The sequence below is a fragment of the Spermophilus citellus genome, assembly GCF_964194105.1.
Source record: "Spermophilus citellus genome assembly, chromosome: 17".
Classification (NCBI taxonomy): Eukaryota; Metazoa; Chordata; class Mammalia; order Rodentia; family Sciuridae; genus Spermophilus; species Spermophilus citellus.
The window spans coordinates 14563198-14580395 of record NC_138199.1 but is presented as its reverse complement, the minus strand read 5'-3'; the positions used below and the strand labels follow the sequence as shown (position 1 = coordinate 14580395).

The window sequence follows — 17198 nt, the reverse complement described above, 5'->3', positions numbered from 1 at the left end:
GCTACTTCCATTCAGATGCGGGGATGTGAGGGAGACCAAGAAACCCTAAGCCCTCGCTCTTGTATACTGAAACCCCAGCCACACAGATTACAAAGCGCCTCTGGATGCTCCGCTTCTGTCTGGGACACCACCTCCTCCCACCGAAGTTTCGGAAGGGCCCCAAGGCGCCATCTTCTCCGCTGCCGCCCCCCAGAATGATGGTTGGGGCCTGAGGCCACGCCCTCTCCTCCGCGCTCCCCGGCTCTAGCTCCCAAATCCAGCTCTCTGGACTCCGGGGCGTCCAGGGTTGCTTCTCATCAGGTTCCCACTCGACTCACACTCAAGCAATCCCTGGTTCCCTTCTTCATGGCATCGCTCTTGTGCTGTGGGCCCAAGCTGGCCGCCTGCGGCATAGTCCTCAGCGCCTGGGGAGTGATCATGTTGGTGAGGGGACATCCCGACGGAAGTCGGAGCGGGCCCTCGGAGCCCCCGGGTTGGAAGGCTGGAAGGCCAGGAAACCCCAGGTCTTAAAAGGCAGCAGGCAGGCTAGAGGGGCTGATGGGATAACTGGTTGCTGGAGAATGAGACAGAATTGAGATTAGAAAATAGGGAATTAGAGCGAGAAGGTGCTGGGGCTAGAGCCTGGAATGGGAGCCAGGGCTGGTAAATTTGCGGACCCATTAAGGTAAGAAAAAGAAGAGCTGGGGTCTTCAGAGATGCATGAGTTGGATAGAGACTAAGAGGGGAGAGGGAGTGCCTCTTCCTGAAATAGGTAACTGAGGCCTTCCCCCCACCTTGACTTTATCCGCGCGACTTCCATAAATAATATGAAGTGCCTGTTCTCCCTCACCTCTTCCGCCCAGTCCCGTGATAATGACGCCTCTGGGAAGTATAGTCTGGTTCCTGGGAGAGTCGAGTTGCTAATTATTCCCGCCCTTGTCCCAGCCTTTCGTCTCAGTGTCCCCACTTCTCGCTCTGTTGCAGGTGGCTGAGGTCGAATCCAGCTACAGCCACTCATACTACCAGCTCGTTCTGGTTAATCCCAGGCACAGGTGTTGGGTCAACATTAGAAATGAAAGGGATTTAGGGAGTGACCAACAAGACAGTTGCCTGAGTTCAACAATTTACATATTCCCTTTTTTTCAGATAATGCTTGGAATATTTTTCAACGTCCATTCCGCTGTGTTAATTGAAGACGTTCCCGTCACGGAGAAAGATTTTGAGTAAGTGGTTTGGGGTAGGGGGGGAGCCGGGTGCAGGTGAAAAGTGGCTGGACCTAGGGTCAGAATTGTAAGCGGGAAATTGCCGGGAGGCTGGATGTTTAGGACCCTGATGGAGTTCTGGTAAAGGAGAGTTTCTCTATTTAGAATGTGGTTAGAGGCTGGGGATTGTAACTCCGTGGTAGAATACGGCTTTACGCGCTTTCTTTTATGGTGCTGGGTTCAATCCCTAGCACCTTAAAAGAAAAATGGAATGTATTTAGGAGTGGTCTCGGAAATCAGGCTTCAGAGTCTCTCCTAAAACCCACCAGTTTAGGTGCGGCTTCTTTAGTTACTTCACCTTTCTGTGCCTCGGTTCATCTTGCAAAGGGGGTATTATAATGGAATAAATCCTTTAATCCAGAAGACTGAATAAGATAATGTACATAAAAGGTCTTGGGACGGTGCCTGACACATACTAAATGCCCGGTACTGTTGGATTTTCTTAATGACTGACACTTCTCTGCTTAATCCCCTCCCTCAGGAATGGCCCTCAGAAAATTTACAACCTTTACGAGCAAGTCAGCTACAACTGTTTCATCGCCGCGGGCCTCTACCTCCTACTCGGAGGCTTCTCTTTCTGCCAAGTTCGGCTCAATAAGCGCAAGGAATACATGGTGCGCTAGAGGACGGTCCAATTTCCCCTCCCCAGTTCCCTCTATTTAAAGACTCCCTATCCCAGGTCTCCTCCCACCCATTCTGGTATCCTCTGGAAAACTGGGTCCCCCTGGCGAGAGTCTGCAGCCCCGGTTCTCAAAGCTCTGGCGTCCAGCCCCTGGGCTTGACCGTATCACAATAAAGAGAAACTGCTCTCTTAAGCTTCGCGTCTGTGCTTGAGTGACGGGGCGGGCCGGGCCAAGGCTGGAGGTCGGCCTGTAACTGCAGAGACCCGACCACTCCAAGGAAGTGTAGTGAAGCCGGCCGGAAGTGAGGCGACGTCTCCCACCTCTCCTTCCCCCGAGCGCCCCGGCCGCCTAAGCGACTGCGGTTGGTAGGGCGGAGAGCGGCAGGGTTTGAGCCAATCAGCTACAGGGAGGGTGGGACTTCCTGCTCCCGGGCCGGAGCGGCTAAGTAGCCCGGCTCTCCGTGGTCCCAGCTCGCGTGGTGGCGGCGGCAGAGCGTCTCCGTGAGGAGGTGCGCGGGGCCATGACGTCAGCGTCCACAAAGGTTCGACCTCCCTCGCGGACAGCGCTCCCTGGCGGCCACAGGAGGGGCGGGCCCCCTGCTTGGCTCCGGTTCTTTCGCGCGGGGCTGGGGGCGGGCGCGGATCTTGGGTGGGGCTAGGGTCTCCGGGCGGGACCGCGCCGGCCCCCCATAATACTGCCCCGCCCCTAGGTCGGAGAGATCTTCTCTGCGGCCGGCGCCGCCTTCACGAAGCTTGGAGAGCTGACGATGCAGTTGCATCCCGTGGCCGACTCTTCCCCCGCGGGGTACGTGAGCCCAGGCTGGGACGTGGACGCCGGGCGCGGACGCTTGGACTCTGTCACAGACACAGATCCTCTCTAGAGCGGGGGCAAATGTTAGTTTCCCTTTGTGCCTGGCACAGCGCAGAGTAGGTGTTAATAAATGATCGTTGAATGAATGACAGATGAAGATACAGACGGGTCCACCACCTGACTCATAATTTCAGTTGTCCCTTGCTGCGAACTGACAGACCAAACCACCACCACTACCACCCACCCCAAATCATATAAAATTCCATCAGACTGCTGCAGACCGTTTTCAGGGGTGCTGTTGTAAGACCCCCTACTTGTTGAGTTGGTGTCAGTGGGCCATCTGCAGCAGTTGCACATTGATGAAGGAGAAAGGTGTTCTAGCGGTGGATGCAGTTTCATGTCATGGGGGGAGGGGTCCCCAGAGGTTTTTTTTGTTTTTAAGTAGGACCCCTTTTAGTCCTTGGAAGGGGGCCCAGAGATTGGGGGCAGAAGGCTGATTGGCTGTGGAATGCACAGCCCCTGGGCTGGATCCACTCCCTTCTGCTCCCGTTTTTGCTACCCCTCCTCTCCCCTTCCGACAGTGCGAAGTGGACGGAGACGGAGATAGAGATGCTGAGGGCTGCTGTGAAGCGATTTGGGGACGATCTTAATCACATCAGCTGTGTCATCAAGGAACGGACAGTGTGAGGGAGGGTGGCTGGCAGAAAAAGGGGGGTGGGCAGCTTTCTTCCTCCTTACCCATTATTCCTTCTTCCTCAGAACTCCCAGTTCATCTTTCCTACTGTGTTGCTAGTTTTGTTAGCATTCCCTTGAGGACTGAAAGAATATAAGAATTGTCGCAGTTGGTCAAAAGTTCCTAAAATGCCATGGTAGTCAGAACCTTCCAAGAATTTTATTTTAGGGTGCCTGAGCTACTCAATTATTGTATTTCATAATGGGAATCCCTGGTGATTTATATAGATCTTTTGAGATTCTCATTTTTCCAGGGGTATTGTGATTCTGAAATAGTTGATCCAGATCTATTAGTAAGTCTCAGTCTACCTTTAAATCACCAAGCCTTACCTGGTGGCACTACACATCCATACATCTCTCCCAGAAGAGGATTAGGGAATGGGCCTTTCAGCTACTCAGTTCAGGGACTCCACTCTTCACACTCCATCTCCCTAATTGAGTACAGAGCTTCACAAAAATGAGAGCCCTACCAAAGGCCTGGGGCCCTAACCTGGATTCTTATGTAGGGCTCCCAGAATTCCTTCAGAGTGACCCATTACCCCTGCCCTCCCCTTTTCCCTCAGCTTGCTGACCCCTTCCCTAATCTGCTGTCTCTTCTCTTCAGGGCTCAGATAAAGGCCACTGTAAAACGAAAGGTATATGAAGATTCTGGCATCCCCCTTCCAGCTGAATCACCCAAAAAAGGGCCCAAGAAGGTGGCATCTGGTGTCCTGTCGCCTCCTCCAGCTGCCCCTCCACCCAGCAGTTCCAGTATCCCAGAGTCCGGGGGACCCCCCATAAAGAAACAGAAGGCTGGTGAGGGCTGTGGAATTGTTGCTGTCTAGGATACGGGTTAAAGATCCCATCTGAGGTTCAGTGAGAGAATTGGGCCTGGGTCAAAGGATAGATCTCACTTTCTCTCCCTAGGGTGGTTTCCAGAATGGGGGAGGTAGAGCACAAAGCTTTGGAAAACTGGGGAGGGGAGAAGTCAGGGAACCTAGAACCTAGCCTATGCCCCCTCCCAGATGTGACACTCAGTGCTCTGAATGACTCCGACGCCAACAGTGACCTGGTGGATATTGAAGGGCTAGGAGAAACTCCTCCAGCCAAGAAACTCAACTTCGACCAGGGTAGGAGTCTTCCTCCTCCCACACTGGCTGGGGTTGGGGGGAAGTGCTCACCTGATGGCAGGGGTGGGTGTCAGCAAGAGCATCTCCCTTGTTCAGGGGCTTTGAAGGGAAGGTGCTTTCACAGTGCCAGGGACTGGGTCAGTAAGAAGCAGGGTATTTGGAGAGGTGGGAGTTGTCTTGGAAACTACTTGGGACTTGCTCCATCTCTGTCCATTTTACTTCCTGTTCCAGACAGCCTGACCCTGGATTCTGGCCTTCTCACAACCTCTGCTGATGCTCCTCTACTCTCCTGCTGAGCCTTCCACCTCTGACCTTCTCACTATTCACCCTGGACCTGTGGATCACCTGGGACTCAGAACGAGGCCTGCATGAGAGAGGGAAGGAAGGCTGCTAGGACTGTCACCTGGCTGTCCCTGATAATCATCTGCCCTCAACCCCTGACTTACATCTGATGGACAGTTTTATACAGAAAATAAAGATTCTCTCTCAGCATGGTGCTGGCAGCTGCTGTTCCTTCACTTCTCCTTAGCCCTCAGGGGCTCGGCCCCTCCTCAGTAGTTCTCACCACCCTGCCTGGAGCAGTACAGCCAATATTGGCAGACTCACTTCCCAGTGCCAATATTTCTGTGCTGCTAGAGCCAGGGGAGCTGGGTGTGGGCAACAAAGACTCCACTTTGCTCTCTGGATCCAGAACTTACTCCCAGGGTTGCTGGCGGTCAGTATTCCTGAGACTATCCTAGAGATTTTAAAGGAGCTGTTCCAATGCTTTCATACCCTTTTCTTCCCCACCTCACAAGAACTTTGCCACAAGGCCCCAGACACTTGTGTCACTTCTCCAGGGTGGCCTTCCAGGGCCAGGCCTCAGCGGTGCCTCCCCCACCCTCGCTCTAACACCACAGTGTGGTTTGGACGTGGCCACAGTGCCGTACAAACCACAGTGTGCTGCTGGGGCGGGGGCAGGATGGGTGGGTTGAGAGGAATAGAGCACAAGATGGTGCTATGAAGACCCCCCCACCCAAGAGCAGGGAAACAGAGAAGGCATAAAAGGCAAACATGGCCCCACAAAAGGTTGGGGAAAACCAGGAACCAGGGATAGGAGTTGAGCAGGCAACTGGAAGGAGAGAGGCCTAGGGGATAAGTTCACAGTGTAATAAGACTAGAACCATCTTCCCTCTGAAGGAACTCAATTCAGTGGATCCCTAGGGTGGGATCAAGGGCAGAGGAAATAGGGAATGACTGGGGGGTGACCAACAAACTGCCTCCTGACTCAGCAAGGGCAGAGTCCCAAGGCTTCCTGTGTCCATTTCTCCCCTCCCTGGGTCAGAACCCAAGAGAAACGCTAGGAGAGACAGAGGGCCAAGGACAGCAGGGTTGGGAGTTGGCAGTCCAGAGGTGGTGGGGCCGGAACATGGTTGAGAGAGGGGGGCCGGAAGTCGCCCTGGGCCCTGGGCCTGCCACAAGATGGAGGCCAAAGGCAGGAAATGGAGGCCAGGGGGAAAGGGGAGCAGCAGGGCCCAGGAAGGGGGCTATCTGGATCTGAAGGCCAGATATTCAACCCCCAGTGCTGTTCCCAGTCCCCCATGGCCCTCCAAGGACCATGTCCCACCCCCACAACACCACCCACCAGCCTATCCACCAGGCCCAGGCAGGCGGGCCCACCCCAGAGAGCCACGTTTAAGCTGAGACAAACATGCCTCTCCCCACCCCCAACCCTAGGCCTTCCCTTAGCCTTTTCCTCCTGTCCAGGACTTAATTTTTTAAAGTACCTCCCAGAAAGCAAAATCCAAGGGCCAAAATCCCTTCTGCAAATCAAAATAGTACCCTGTAAAACCCAATGTTATCCTGCCATATCCCATCCTACCTTTTACCAACCCCCTTCCGACACACCCCCAAAACTCTTTAACAATCAAAAAGATCTAAGATGGTGTAAGTAAGTAGTCTTTTTTAGGCCCCTTATGTTGCCAGACTCCCTCCCCGAGACCCCTATCTGTCCTACTTTAAACACTGCTAAGGCCCCCTGCTCCTCATTGCTCCCCCAGAGCCCCAAAACAGTAGCTATCCCCAGCTCCCACCCTCGGCAGAGTCTTTGTGGGGGTGAAAGAGAAATCAAACCCTATTCTAAAGGTTGGGGATGTTGGGAAGCATTCTGCTCTCAGACTTCAGTCTCCATCTGGGGGGCTGCAGTTTAGGGGTATAAGAGAAAGACTCTCCAATCATCCCCCCAATTCCAAGACTGACAAAGCCCAACCCCACCCCAACACGCACCTCCAAACCTCCCCCCCAACCCGCCACGTCTCTCCTGAAAACAGGGGACACTTTCCTCCCCACTTACCTCAGCTACTCTCCCCTGAGATCCTGGTCCCCTATTTTGAAAGGAGCAAATTTTGGGGTGCATCCCTTACATTTGGGGTGCAGGAGAAAGGAGCCGCCCCAGTCGCATCGCTGGCCTCCTTCCTCTCGGCTGGCTCAGGGACTGGGGAGTGCCCTGGGGAGGGGGGACCCCCACAAGAGAGTTCTGGAGGGGGTTCCTCCACTCCCAGTCAAAATTGGGGACACCCCCCCCAAAACCCGTCCCAGCCCATCCGTCTCCAACTCGGCGGGAGAGGCAGCTGCAATGCCCCAGTCAGATTCCCCCAACACTACATTCCTCACCCCATCTAGAGGGGTCCCGGGGCCCCCAAAAAATCCCAAAAAAATCTAGGATGTTGGGAAGACGGTCCTGGACTAGATCCCCAAATTTGGGGTCCTTAGATACCCCCGTTTTTTCAGGAAAATTCTGTCTTTCGCCTGCCTCCCGCCAGCCCTGCTCTGTCCCGATGCCAATTTTGGAAGTCACTCCCTCCTTCCTCCTCCCCGTCTCTCCAGGGCCCCCCCTTCTTGGGGGCTAGGGTCCAGGACACCTGGCTTCCAGACCAGGGGGGGCACTCCTCAAAGGGCTAGGGGCCAGGAGGTCAAGCTCATTGCTCCTGTCTTAAGGAAGCAGGAAAGCCGGATCCTCCCTTCCCCTCCCCCCTGGCTGGTCTCCGTGGTGGTTTAGGAAAGCCTGGAGGATTGGAATCTGCCATTGCTGTTGCACAGGCAGTTTTTTTTTTTTTTCCCTTGGGTTGGGGGGGTGGGCGGTGGGAGGGAGAGAGGGGAGGAGAACCGAAGAGAGCAGGGACCCAGGCGGGAAGAGCTGGCCTGGCTCACCCTCTAGCCCCTGCTGCCGTTGGGAACCCCTCCCCCCTCAGCTCACCCACACTCCAGTCCTCTGCCTGCTTTCTGTTTGGGGCTGTTATCTTAGAAAATCAGGGTACAGGAATCCCCTCCTTTCACCCCCACTGCCACCTTTCCTTGCCACAGTTCCAACAGCACTGCCCTGCTTGGGGGTGTCCACTTTACTAAAAGACACCCCATTTTCCCCCAAACTTAAGTGTTTTCCCTAAATAAAGTGGGGTTTGGAGTCTGAAACCACTTCTTCTCTCTCAGATCTATCCAGACCACATAGTATTAAGTCCATCAGGAGGCATCATGGCCTTTCCAAATTTCTCCCTTCAAATCATGTGCTTATTTAGGGTTTCACTAAAGAAATTTCTAGAATCTGGGGTGAGAGGGAGCTCTAAGCGAAAGATACTCAACTCAGAAACGTGCTCCAAATCAAAGGAACCTCCAAATCAATCTCACCTCATGATCTATCCCCCAGCTTCACCCAAATGTACCCAAAGTGTAACAAAACAGCCCCAAATAAGGATACCCCCCAAATTTAGTCTTCTATCCTGAGGGACCTCACCTTATAGCTCCCCTTGGACAAAGTTTCCTAGTTATCCATGCATACACAAGAATAACCTCCCCCTCAAAATAAGTCTTCACATGATTCAAATATACAACTTTATACTCCCCAAGACCCCCACTCAACCACACAAAGCCTTCAAACTTGCTCTCAGCTTCCTATTATGTGCCTCCTCAAAGTAATTTAAAAACAAAAATCTCCAAACTGAATTTCATGTCCTCAACAATTTAGTCTGAGTCTTGACACTTATACCCCAAAAGACTGTACCCCAAAATCAGCATGAGCATTCTGGCTTTTCTGATAATCCAAGATGACAGAGATGGATACGGACTCCAAATTGTAGGTGTCAGAATCCTCATGCCTCAAACATACCTTAGACCCTCAACCAAATGATCTATCCCCCAGCTTCACCCAAATGTACCCAAAGTGTTACAGCCCCATTGCCTGTAACAATCAAATCAACACCCACTAACAAATGGCACCCCATAACTGACCAGATAACATTCTATCCTGATACCAAAGGGAGCCCCTAGCCTAATTCTCACCACCAGACTGGACAGAGACCAAAGTAACCTTCATATGCCAAAGCCACCTCACCATTCTGTGTCCTTAGTCATCCCCAATTCCCACTTAGCTGTTCTTTCATGCACTTAAGTAAAGACAACTTCAAACCTGACCAGAGAGCTCTAGGCCTGGATATGCAGCTCCATGGTAAATACTTAATAATTCCTGGTCAACTGTATACCCTTCTGAGACCAAATCCAAAGAGGTCCTCTTTTGCAGCTGGTCTGGTCCCTCTTCTCCAAATAAGCCTTGCCCCCCCCCCCGCCCCGCGCAAAGTCTCCCCAAACAAAATATGAGGGTATGATCTCCCAGATCAGCAGTTTTAAAATTAGAATTGTCAGGCCCTCCTTCTCTCTTTCACTCTTCTCTGTTTGTCTTTCGGTTTACCCTACCCAATTTTCATATTAGTGTTTACTAAAAATAATATCTTGATTAGAAAAATATCTTGATTAGATATCTTGAATATCTTGATTAGAAAAAGAAACATTGTGCCCCCAGGCTGAAGCCCCACTCCTGGTCTCACCCACTCCCCTCATTCCCAAAGTCCTGGATTTCCCACTTCCATAGGAAACCCAGCCTGACGGAAAGTCCCCGGGTCCCTAACTCTACCTCTCTTTTTCTAGAATTCCTCTAAGAGGCAGAAGTGCAAAATAAACCATCGCAAAGGGGAGGAAGCCCAAAGTTTCAGCCGCCAAGACCAAATCCATCCAGCCCCCTAGTCTGTGCACAACCCCAGCCGGGTGGAAACCAAGGGGGGAGGCGAGGATAGTGCTCGTCCGCCCCCTCGTGGAAAGAGTCAGACATTGCCGAGCTTCGCCTACTTGCCGCGCTGGACCCCGGCGTCCCGCCAGCCTCAAAGCGTAGCCGACCGGCGGGTGCTCGAGGACCTATTGAGCTGGGACTGGGGGACAGCGAGCAAGCGGGCTTTGGGCGGGAGTCGGTCTCTCTGAATCCCTAAAAGGACTCAGAAGAGAGTTGGGGCGGGAGGCCGGACGCCTAGGTCTCCTGAGCGTCTCTCGGCCCCCACCCGGGGCTTTCCCCACCTCCTCGAGGGGAAGCAGCTGGCGGAGCCGTCCGGTCTCAGGACAATGGAAGGAAACGAACTAGAAATCATATCCGCCCTCTCCCTACCCGGCCCGGTCAGAGCCCCCCTTTTTGTGGGCCCTGCCAAAGGAGCCTGTCATTCACACCACACCCTTCCACTATCTGAGACCCCACGGAAGACCACTAGGGCCTCTCCCAAACCTGGTGTCCCCCTTTTCACCCTTAACATAGTACATCGGAAGGGGGAGTCGTGATGTGACACCTTCTTCCAAAAGCCAATACACCAATTTTCGCTGTCCCGGTCCTCCGATTACCCAGAGCCTCTATTATTTCCCATCCTGGACATCCCTAATCTCCCCAGTTCCAACACCCACATCCTCAATTCTTACTATTAGAGGCCCCCCAAATCCCCACGTTAGAATCACCTGGTGTTTCTGAGGTCCCGCCTTAGAGACGGAGACCCCGCCCCAGGTTCCCCATCTGGAGAGCCAGGGAGGAAGGAAGGATACAGACCCAGGCGTTCACCCCACCTCCACCCCCGCCCCCGACATCCCGGAGGGATAAAGGAGCCGAGGCCGAGAGAGACCCCGCCCCCCCCTTGAGAAGAGAAGCTGCAGCCCCTGCGGGACGGGGGTAAGAAGGAGACACTGAGGGAACCGGAATCCTGGAACCCCAAAGAAGGTTGGGGCTTATTGATAATAGGGAGCCTGAGTCCCAGAAATTGCACTTTACTGGGATGGGGACTGTATAGGAGTAGCAGAAATCTGCGGTTCGTAGGAAGGAGTTTCAACTGGGATTTGGAGGGCAGCTTTTCTGGAGTCCCCAGGCCGGGTCAAGCACTTAAGATCTAGGCGCGCCAAGAAGCAAAGAGAGGTAGGTTGTGGAGGGACACAAGGAATCCAACCAAAGGCTCTGTGCACGATATTTCGCACGCTCTCCATCGACGCAGCGGTGGGGAAACTTCAACTCGTTCCAAGCGCTCTGGGATCTAACTCTCTGGAAGTCAGCGACGATGTGGTTGAGGACAGAATTAACGAGACGAATTAAGTGAGGCTTCGTGTGCTGGGGCCCGGAGATAGTGAACCTGGCTCTAGCAGCACCTTGGGAGAAAAGACAAGCAGAGAAGGGAAGGTGTCTTAAGACTGCCGAATCCCTGAGCTCTTTCCACCGCATCCACAGGCCTGCGTCGCTATGGGTTCTACCACTGCCCCAGACGGAGCGCTTGGCTATGTCCGCGAATTCACCCGCCACTCTTCCGACGTGCTGGGCAATTTGAACGAGCTGCGCCTGCGCGGGATCCTCACTGACGTCACGCTGCTGGTTGGCGGGCAACCCCTTCGAGCACACAAGGCGGTTCTTATCGCCTGCAGGTTCGAGGGTTGGGGCTAGTGGGGACCAAATGGGGAAAGGGGTGGAGCCATAGGCCATAGAGTGGAAATTCAAACCCAAACCTTGCTGGAAAAAGAGGGGCGAGTCCCAGAACTGAACACGGTATAATAGTGGGGAAGCGGGATTTCTAAAGGAAGGGGTTTTCTAAAGCAGCACGTGTGTCCCTTGGTCTAACATGACCTATCTGTCCTCTCTCCAGTGGCTTCTTCTATTCAATTTTCCGGGGCCGCGCAGGAGTAGGGGTGGACGTACTCTCCCTGCCCGGGGGCCCCGAAGCTAGAGGCTTCGCTCCTCTTCTGGACTTCATGTACACTTCGCGCCTGCGCCTCTCTCCCACCACTGCACCCGCTGTCCTTGCGGCTGCCACCTACTTGCAGATGGAACATGTAGTTCAGGCATGCCACCGCTTCATCCAGGCTAGGTGAGGGAATCATGACTCTGTGTCCTTCCTGGGTGAGGTGGCGCCCCAGGTATCAATGGCAAAGGCAAAATTAGGAAATAGAACTAATGTCCATCATGTTTTTTTTTTTTCCAGTTGTGAACCTCTAGGCATCTCCCTGCGACCCCTGGAGGCAGAACCCCCCACACTCACAACAGCCCCTCCACCAGGCAGTCCCAGGTGCTCTGAAGGGCACCCAGACCCACCTACTGAATCTCGAAGCTGCAATCAAGGCCCCCCAAGTCCAGTCAGCCCAGACCCCAAGGCCTGCAACTGGAAAAAGTACAAGTTCATCGTGCTAAACTCTCAGGCTTCCCAAGCAGGGAGCCTGATTGGGGAGAGTAGTTCTGGTCAACCTTGCCCCCAAGCGAGACTCCCCAGTGGAGATGAGGCCTCCAACAACAGCAGCAGTGAAGAAGGACCCATCCCTGGTTCCCATAACAGGTACACGATCTAGAACGTGTACCTGTTATGGGAAGAAGACTTTGTAGAGGCTAGCCTGTGTTATCAGTAGGCAGGGAGATGGGGGGTCCCTTTCAAAGATACTAGTCCACCTTTGGAAATTGACTAGAGATCAGGGTAACTCAGTGGGGAGGGACTTTGACAGGGCCATGAATGTGGCTCATTGATTAATATTAGCTCACCATCAGAGGATAGGCCTTTGACTCCAAGTTCTCTTGGAGAGAATGTCTCTTCGTATAATCTCTCCTAACCTCTTCTACGGGCCTATCTGCTCAGGCTTTCTCCAACTACTGCCGCTAGGCAGTTCAAATGTGGAATTCCAGTCAGTGCCCCCTATCTCTTCACATCCCGGGTTCAAGAGACTACTGGATCACCCTCTGAGCGGCCCTGTCCACCACCAGGTAAGAGCTCCTCTTTTCCAGTTTTTCTTCTATGACTATACCAGGCCAGTCTGGGTTAAAAGGACTCAGGAGACACCTATTCTGGTGGTCCCTAAACTTTATTGCAAATTAAAATTACGTGGGAAAGTTTTAAAACTCCCAGATCACACCCAGAAATCAGAAAGTCTAGAAGTGGGGATCAGTAATTTTTTTTTTTACATCATCATAGAACTTTTTTTAGCGGGGGAAATCAGTAATTTTTAAAGCTCCCCAAGTGCTTCCAATGAGTAGCAAAGTTTGGGAATTTCGGGCCTATCCCTATTTAGGGTTGAGTAGTCTGTCCAGACTTTGACAGGGTCTTGCTGGTGGACTGTCATCCAGACTGGTGCAATATAGAAGAAACCAAAACCTCTGCCTACTAGTAGGGGCTTCCACCTACTGTCACCACTATTGAAGAAATTAGCAGAGTGCTCTGGAATCAAATGTAGAGTAAGATTTTATGGCCTTTGTCAAATGTGTCCCAGAATCCTTCACAGTGAATTGGAAGAAAAGAACACCTTACCTACTTACTGTTGTTGGGTTTGAGGATTCACTCCTACCCAAGAAGCCCTCAATTAGTAACCATGGTTGTCATTACTCACTACCCTCACTCCCCTTTCCCAGGAAGTGAGTTTTTCGGCTGCCAGAACTGTGAGGCTGTGGCTGGGTGCTCTTCGGGGCTGGACCCCTTGGCTCCCAGGGACGAGGACAAACCCTATAAGTGTCAGCTCTGCCGGTCTGCCTTCCGCTACAAAGGCAACTTGGCCAGTCACCGTACTGTGCACACAGGTAGGAGAGGAAAGGGATTTGGCCTTCGTGCCCACCACTGTTTTTAAGGCAATGTCCCTGACTTCTCTTCCTCCCTGTTTATAGGGGAAAAGCCCTATCATTGCTCCATCTGTGGAGCCCGTTTTAACCGACCAGCTAACCTGAAAACGCACAGCCGCATCCATTCGGGAGAGAAACCTTACAAGTGTGAGACTTGCGGTTCGCGCTTTGTACAGGTACGAAGCCAACCCCTGCAGAGAGGGTTTAAAGGTTAGAGGGCGGGGTGGAGAGAATTCTGCCCCTCCCAAAGGTGATCTGAAGTCTCCTCCCCTCCCAGGTGGCGCACCTGCGCGCCCACGTGCTGATCCACACCGGAGAAAAGCCCTATCCTTGTCCCACCTGCGGAACTCGCTTCCGCCACCTACAGACCCTCAAGAGTCACGTCCGCATCCACACGGGAGAGAAGCCTTACCATGTGGGTATCCAGCATGGCCAACCCTTAGAATTACCTTCCGTTCATCTAGGGGCGGAGCTCTGAGAGGAGGGACCTTGCTACCCTTAGATCTCTTGGAAACTAAGAGTCCTAGTGAATAAGAGGCGGAGGCCGAAGTAGGGATTGCGCTTCTTCATTTTCCAGAGAGGCATTAACGGGTGGGAAAACCTTTGCTAAAATAAATCAGGGTCTATCTCCCGGGATCCCCTGAGGATTTGGGAGGATGTGAAGGCCAAAGCGCTAATTTTCTATAGAGAGCTGGACCGTTTCCCTTTGCCCAACACCTAAAAGATGGTTTTGGAATGGGTGAGACCTGACTCAGTTGTCCTCCCACAGTGCGACCCGTGCGGCCTACATTTCCGGCACAAGAGTCAGCTGCGGTTGCATCTGCGCCAGAAACACGGGGCTGCTACGAACACCAAAGTACACTACCACATCCTGGGGGGGCCTTAGCTGAGTGCCCCAGACCCCACTCGCTCCCCAGGGCCCAGGAAGTCCCCAAGCTTGGACCTGGCTTCCCTGTTCGTCTTGGTATGGGGGTGTGCAAGACCACTCTGGTATCAGAAACTGCTGCCACCTTAATTTCTTGCTGGGGAGAGCAGGAGTGGCAGATCCAGGCTAGATCTGCCTCTGTTTTGCTGGTCAAAACCTCTTCCCCACAATCCAGATTGTCGAACTAGAGGCTGGGGTCAGGGAGACATTGGAGGCCTGGTTTCCTTAAGGGAAGAGCCCCCACCTGCAGTCCCCATCTCATTTGGTTTATCTGTAAATATAATTTATTGCAGCCTTTGGGTAGCACCAGGGCCTTCATTCTGTTGCATTTCCCACTTCCCTATGCCACAAGTGTGATCAAAAGTGACCAGAAACATAGAATGTGAAGTCACAGCTCTGCTGGCAGAGATTATTAGCACTTGGCTCTCTCCTTTGGCTTGAGTGTTTTTATATTGTTATTGTCATAGCTTTTATCTTTACAATTGTTCTTTTTCCTGTTTGTTTGATGTTGGTTTGTTCAAAATGGAGAAAGGGGGATTCCATTCCCTGCTCCTCCAATTCTAGGTCTGGAACCTTTATTCATTCTAGGGCAAGCCCTAGGAACATGTGGGATTATGGAATTGGGTCTGGAACCCTCTCTGGTATTCTGGACTTTGAGGTGCTCTAGCAGGCTAGAATTAGATATAGTCTTTTCTTTCTTTTCATGGGTGATAGGAACCTTTATGATGAGCCTGAAACGGAGGTAACAAATGCTTCCTGAAAGTTGCAGGGTGGGAGATTGGATCCTAAATCATTTTAAGTAGAGGCCAGTAGTCTTTACTTCAAGATGGTTCAGAACCTACACTGTCTCACCAATCCAATCACCTGGGTTTGGCTGCCCTGCATTCATCTGTCACAACAGAGCCCACCCAAGGCTTTGAATTGAATTCATAATTCTCCCACTACGGCCAGTTCTTAGCACTGAGTTGATCCCTCCTCCATGGGAGAAAGATCTGAAATTTCTTGTCAGAGATCATATGACCTTTTCTGATTCTACCAGTCTCTAAGAATATTGTGACCTAGGGGAGAAATATGAAACTTTACCTTGACTATAGAGTTGTGACCCACCCATTACTGTAGAGGTATCTAGGTTTGAATGTTCCTTGGGGTTCTCTATACTGAGATGAACCCCTTCTTTCTTTAATGGGTTTTGGACATCTTCTGGCAAGTGTCCAGATTCCAGAAACGTCTTTGTCTCTTTAAGTCACAGGTGTTTGGTAACTTTCTTACCTTAGAAAAGCTGGATCTGTGATCTTGTCTTCCCATCACTGCATTCCTGACTGGAACCAGTGAGTGCATTAGAACCTTCCACAGGAAGAGGAAAGAGGCTGAGTTCCATTCTGGGTTTATTATAGTTTGGAATTATGATTGTGATTGTTGTTGGGATTGGAGATTTGAGAGTAAAACTGGTTGACTGATGAGTTCAAGCCCCTTCTAGTTGACCAAGTTGCCAGGTAGGATTAAGAGGTTGATTAAGTGCTGAAGTTTCCAGTGTTGACCAAGTAGGGGAAAAGTTACGGATGGGGTAGCCTCTTAGCAACTGTCTGGAATGTTGAATAATACTCTGAATCCCTGATTTATAGTCTTGGCCCTTGTAACCCTGGGACCTATTTGATTATAAGACATGGATGGAGGATAAAAAGCACTTCTGAATTGGGGGGAGGGTGGAACTTCCTCAAGATAGATCAATACTAGTTGCTGTCACTTGGGGACTAGTGAGAAAGCTATTCTCCCTAAGTCTATCTTAAACCCCATCACCCCATTGAAGAATTGAAGAAGAGGGAAAGCAAGAGGAGACATGTAAAAAGAAACCATAATCTCTGTTTTAGCAGATGGGATGAGCAGGTTGAAAGTGCCTGGGGGTGGAGATATTAGATCTTTCAAGATCTGATCCTTGGAATAAAGAAGCCTCTGAGTCTATCTGTTGTGTTCTGGGTTCTTGCCTCAGGGGACCTGGGGACTTGGAAAGAGATTTCTTCCCTCTTAAATAATATTTGGATTCTGTGCTCATTTCACTGTTTCATCCCACCACACATCTTAAATGGTCCTTGTTCTGCCCTTGCCTTCCGGCTCATTGTGTAGGAACCAGTGACTTCATGAAGTTTCTCCGGAGCCACCTGCATCCTGCTGGTCTGAAGTCACTTCCTGCCTGAGGTGCAGAGGCAGCAGGGAGAAACTAGGAAGCCACTAGTAATACCAAGAGGTTGAGGGATGCATTTGTGCTGGGGATATTAATGCTTGGGACACCCCACCACCACTAAGGAAAATGGTTGGGACTTGGATCCCAAGGACAACAGGAGGTGGCAGTGAGAAGGCTGTGTAGTTAAGAGCCAGCATGCCAACTCCACCTTTGTCTCCCAGCAGTGGTATCTTGGAAGTCTATCCAGTGTCCCGTGCATGTGCCTCTCCTACTTTTTCCCCTGTTCTATGTGTGTCCTGGGTGCATAGCTCTGGTCTGGCCCTCAGGCAGAATGGTCACAAATTCTGATATTATCCCTGCCTTCTGTCTTAAAAGTCCTTATCTGTGATAAAAGTCAGATAACATGGCCCCTGAATTGCCTCCAACATTTACAGGATGTGGTTGTGTTTCTTAATCTTTTAATACCCAGACCTGAAAAGAAAAAAAAAAAAAAAAACTAAATCCTTCCTTCACTTCCCTCTGCAGCTTCACTTCCCTCTATGCCCTATTGAAAACAAGACCAGCTAATATTACTTTCACCTGCTACATGGTATGCCCTAAACTAAGCATTTTAGTGCATGAATTTTCTAATTTAACCCCCCTGACAACCATTAAAAAATAGCCTA

At 51.7% G+C, this 17198-nt stretch overlaps 3 protein-coding genes across 8 annotated transcripts; all 3 read left to right on the top strand.

Moving 5' to 3' along the window:
• The first annotated feature begins 189 nt into the window (after positions 1-189).
• RNASEK (ribonuclease K) lies at positions 190-2056 on the top strand. The gene is made up of 3 exons (XM_081270548.1): positions 190-423; positions 1126-1202; positions 1723-2056. Exons 1-3 carry the CDS (start codon positions 346-348, stop codon positions 1862-1864), a joined length of 297 nt encoding a protein of 98 aa, XP_081126674.1. The 5' UTR covers positions 190-345; the 3' UTR covers positions 1865-2056.
• Positions 2057-2195: 139 nt separating this feature from the next.
• Positions 2196-5007, top strand: BACC1 (BPTF associated chromatin complex component 1). 5 transcript variants are annotated; one of them, XM_081270544.1, is made up of 6 exons: positions 2251-2405; positions 2574-2668; positions 3256-3357; positions 4011-4201; positions 4411-4515; positions 4751-5007. In XM_081270544.1, exons 1-6 carry the CDS (start codon positions 2385-2387, stop codon positions 4753-4755), a joined length of 519 nt encoding a protein of 172 aa, XP_081126670.1. In that variant the 5' UTR covers positions 2251-2384; the 3' UTR covers positions 4756-5007. The 5 variants fall into 5 exon arrangements, with proteins under 5 accessions (XP_081126671.1, XP_081126673.1, XP_081126670.1 ...); XM_081270543.1 differs by having other exon boundaries at positions 4747-5007; XM_081270545.1 differs by lacking the exon at positions 3256-3357 and having other exon boundaries at positions 2196-2405; positions 4747-5007.
• Positions 5008-10481: 5474 nt separating this feature from the next.
• Positions 10482-16292, top strand: BCL6B (BCL6B transcription repressor). 2 transcript variants are annotated; one of them, XM_081272609.1, is made up of 9 exons: positions 10482-10525; positions 11072-11262; positions 11481-11702; positions 11817-12164; positions 12459-12583; positions 13226-13390; positions 13475-13605; positions 13707-13844; positions 14199-16292. In XM_081272609.1, exons 2-9 carry the CDS (start codon positions 11084-11086, stop codon positions 14313-14315), a joined length of 1425 nt encoding a protein of 474 aa, XP_081128735.1. In that variant the 5' UTR covers positions 10482-10525; positions 11072-11083; the 3' UTR covers positions 14316-16292. The 2 variants fall into 2 exon arrangements, with proteins under 2 accessions (XP_081128735.1, XP_081128734.1); XM_081272608.1 differs by lacking the exon at positions 10482-10525 and adding an exon at positions 10532-10765.
• The last annotated feature ends 906 nt before the right edge of the window (positions 16293-17198 follow it).